This window comes from Bison bison, unplaced genomic scaffold (assembly GCF_000754665.1).
Source record: "Bison bison bison isolate TAMUID 2011002044 unplaced genomic scaffold, Bison_UMD1.0 scf7180017864503, whole genome shotgun sequence".
Taxonomy (NCBI): domain Eukaryota; kingdom Metazoa; phylum Chordata; class Mammalia; order Artiodactyla; family Bovidae; genus Bison; species Bison bison.
The window spans coordinates 236,667-239,090 of NW_011495061.1; the positions used below are offsets into that span (position 1 = coordinate 236,667).

Consider the following 2,424-nt stretch of genomic DNA (forward strand, 5'->3'; position numbering starts at 1 on the left):
CCTTGACCTGACTCGTGCTTCCTGTTTCTTTAACTCCCTGTGCTTCGGGGCTGCTCTGCTGAGCTGGACTCCCCTTTGCTTTTCCTAGATCTCCTTGGGGCCTTCTCACAAGGCCCGGCAGCAGGCAGGAAGCAGCGGCACCATTGGGCAGGTCTGCTCCTGTAACTCCTCTGGCAGCCCTGCGGCTGGGACAGCGCGCTGAGCGTCCACCGTCGCTCTCATGGGACCAGAGGTCGGAATGTGATGGGACCAGAGGTCGGAATGGGGAAGATTGAAGGGCTGGCTTTTACTTTCTTTCACTCCCGGGCCAGAAGCTCTTAACCTGAGGGATTTGGAGAGCCCAGGGAGCCTGTGGCCTCCCACAAGTGATGCATAAAATGCATTTGTGCACAAGCTTTTGTTCAGATAAGAGTAAATGCCCTGGATTCACCCCTTCAGAATATTTTATCTTTGTTCCTGGTCTGTACAGATTCTGTGCTTTGAAGCACAACACCGCTGCAGTGATTTCATCACACTTCCACTGCTGCCAGTCCCTAGTAAACCCAGCTTTCAGAATCAAGAGAAGCTGCTGGCTGACAAGGCTTAAAAGCATCCTTTGAAGTACCTAGAATCAAGAGCACCTGACTGTATTCTACTGGAACATTTTAAGGTATAGTAGTTAGCTTTTCGCTTGTGAGCAGCTAGGTCAAATTGTTTCCAAACAAGAAAACCGAACTAAAGTCTATGTGTCTGACCAGAGTCACAGGACACAAACTACTTTAAGGCGGGTCCCAGGTCGACCTGAGATTCTGTCATTACCAGGAATCAAAGTAGCAAAGAGCATCTGTGACACAAACCCTAAAAGCGTTTTATTACTGGATAATTTGGGTTGGGACGGTTCCCTAGAGAAGAGAATGGCAACTCACTCCAGTGTTATTGCCTGGAGAATTCCATGGGCAGAGGAGCCTGGCGGGCTACAGTCTAAGGGATCCCAAAGAGTCGGACACGACTGAGTGACTTTCACTTTCTGTTTTCAGTTTGAATCTATGGAGAGGTAAAATCTTTTCTCTGGATATTTGTAAACGCTTCCTACAGATCAGTTATATGGCTTTGTGTTCTTCTGGAATTGCTCCCATGACATTGATCTGGACTTCATACACTTATGTACCAAATTACTCGGTTTTCTGTGCAATGGTGGTAAAACAGTTAAAAAGCAAGTAAACAAGCCAAAGCCCGTGAACTGTGTTTCAAACAGGCTGAAAGCGCCACCTACTGTCCAATCTGTAGAGGTGCCCGAGGAATGTAGTCTGAGCCTTATGGACTGAGAGCCACAGGAACTAGGATATTAAGGTAAGTTAGACTCACATCTGACTATACTTTCTACTTATATGCTATTTATAACGAGTATGTAGTTATATTTATGCTCTCTCCTGAGCATTCTCAATCTTTGGTTACAGAAAGTAAGATATTGAAAATCACTGAGCTGTGGCAGATGTGAGAAACAGTATCAGGCTATCATGTGCTTTCCACGGGTCCTGATTATCCCACACCAAAATGCCTTGAGAGTTCTGGAGCAAAACTGCTCTTTGCCACTTTTATTCCTAGGAACGACTGAGGCCCAGAGCTCCTTAAGTAGCCCCTCCTGAGGGGACTTGACTGTATTTATTTTACATGTTTAAGAGATGACAGCAAAAGAGAAAGCTCTAAAATGGCAAAAGCTTTCAGGTACACCAAAAGGGTGGTTTTTAATGTTGGTTTGAGTGTTTTGTTTTTAGTGGAACAATCCATTATAGAACAGGCCAAAATAAGTTTAGAGAATACAGTGTACATTTGCTACCTCTGAGAGCTACTAATTAAAACATATTTTTACTATGGGCCTGGCATCAATTCAGACTTGCCTTGGACAGGTGACTGACTTCCAGGCTGCCTTAAACCCAGCCAGTGTTCAGGAAACGTCCCAGTGACTGGAGGGCACAGCAGCGTGCAGCCAGCATTTCACTGTTTGTGCTGCTCGTGTGCTCTTTCTGTCCCTAACCCTTCAGCAGGTATTCACGCTCTTCTACGCAGTTTATCATTTGTTTGACTCTGAAATACATTGGTCCGGTTTTTATGATAAGCTGGTTCTGTACAATCATATGTAAAGTGTTTATTTAAATACAAACAATATACACTCTTGTTCAAGTTCCTCCTGAGTTAAAAGTACACAAAAAAACTCGATAATTTAGAGTAAAAGTAGAATTTCTCTTTCATCCTTATCAAAGTATCTGTGGTTCACTTGTATATATTGCTCCAGCTTTTTAAAAAAACATTTTCAAATATATATTTATTTACACAGATAATATAGGTTCATTTTTAGTTCAGTTAGACAAATAATGCGTGTTGTTTTACAACTTGCTTTAGTCATGTAACAGTATGACTTTGAGGTGTCACCATTTCCTGTTTGGA

General features: G+C 43.3%; 1 protein-coding gene across 1 annotated transcript in view; it reads left to right on the forward strand.

Annotated features, from left to right (window-relative positions):
* Nucleotides 1-718, forward strand: part of LOC104980578 (40S ribosomal protein SA-like) — a 3,581-nt gene extending 2,863 nt beyond the window's left edge. Inside the window, exons 5-6 of the mRNA XM_010829348.1 lie at nt 89-232; nt 470-718. Coding sequence (XP_010827650.1) covers nt 89-232; nt 470-599 — 274 coding nt within the window. The 3' untranslated portion in view covers nt 600-718. The remainder of the gene's footprint in view (nt 1-88; nt 233-469) is intronic.
* Nucleotides 719-2,424: the final 1,706 nt, after the last annotated feature.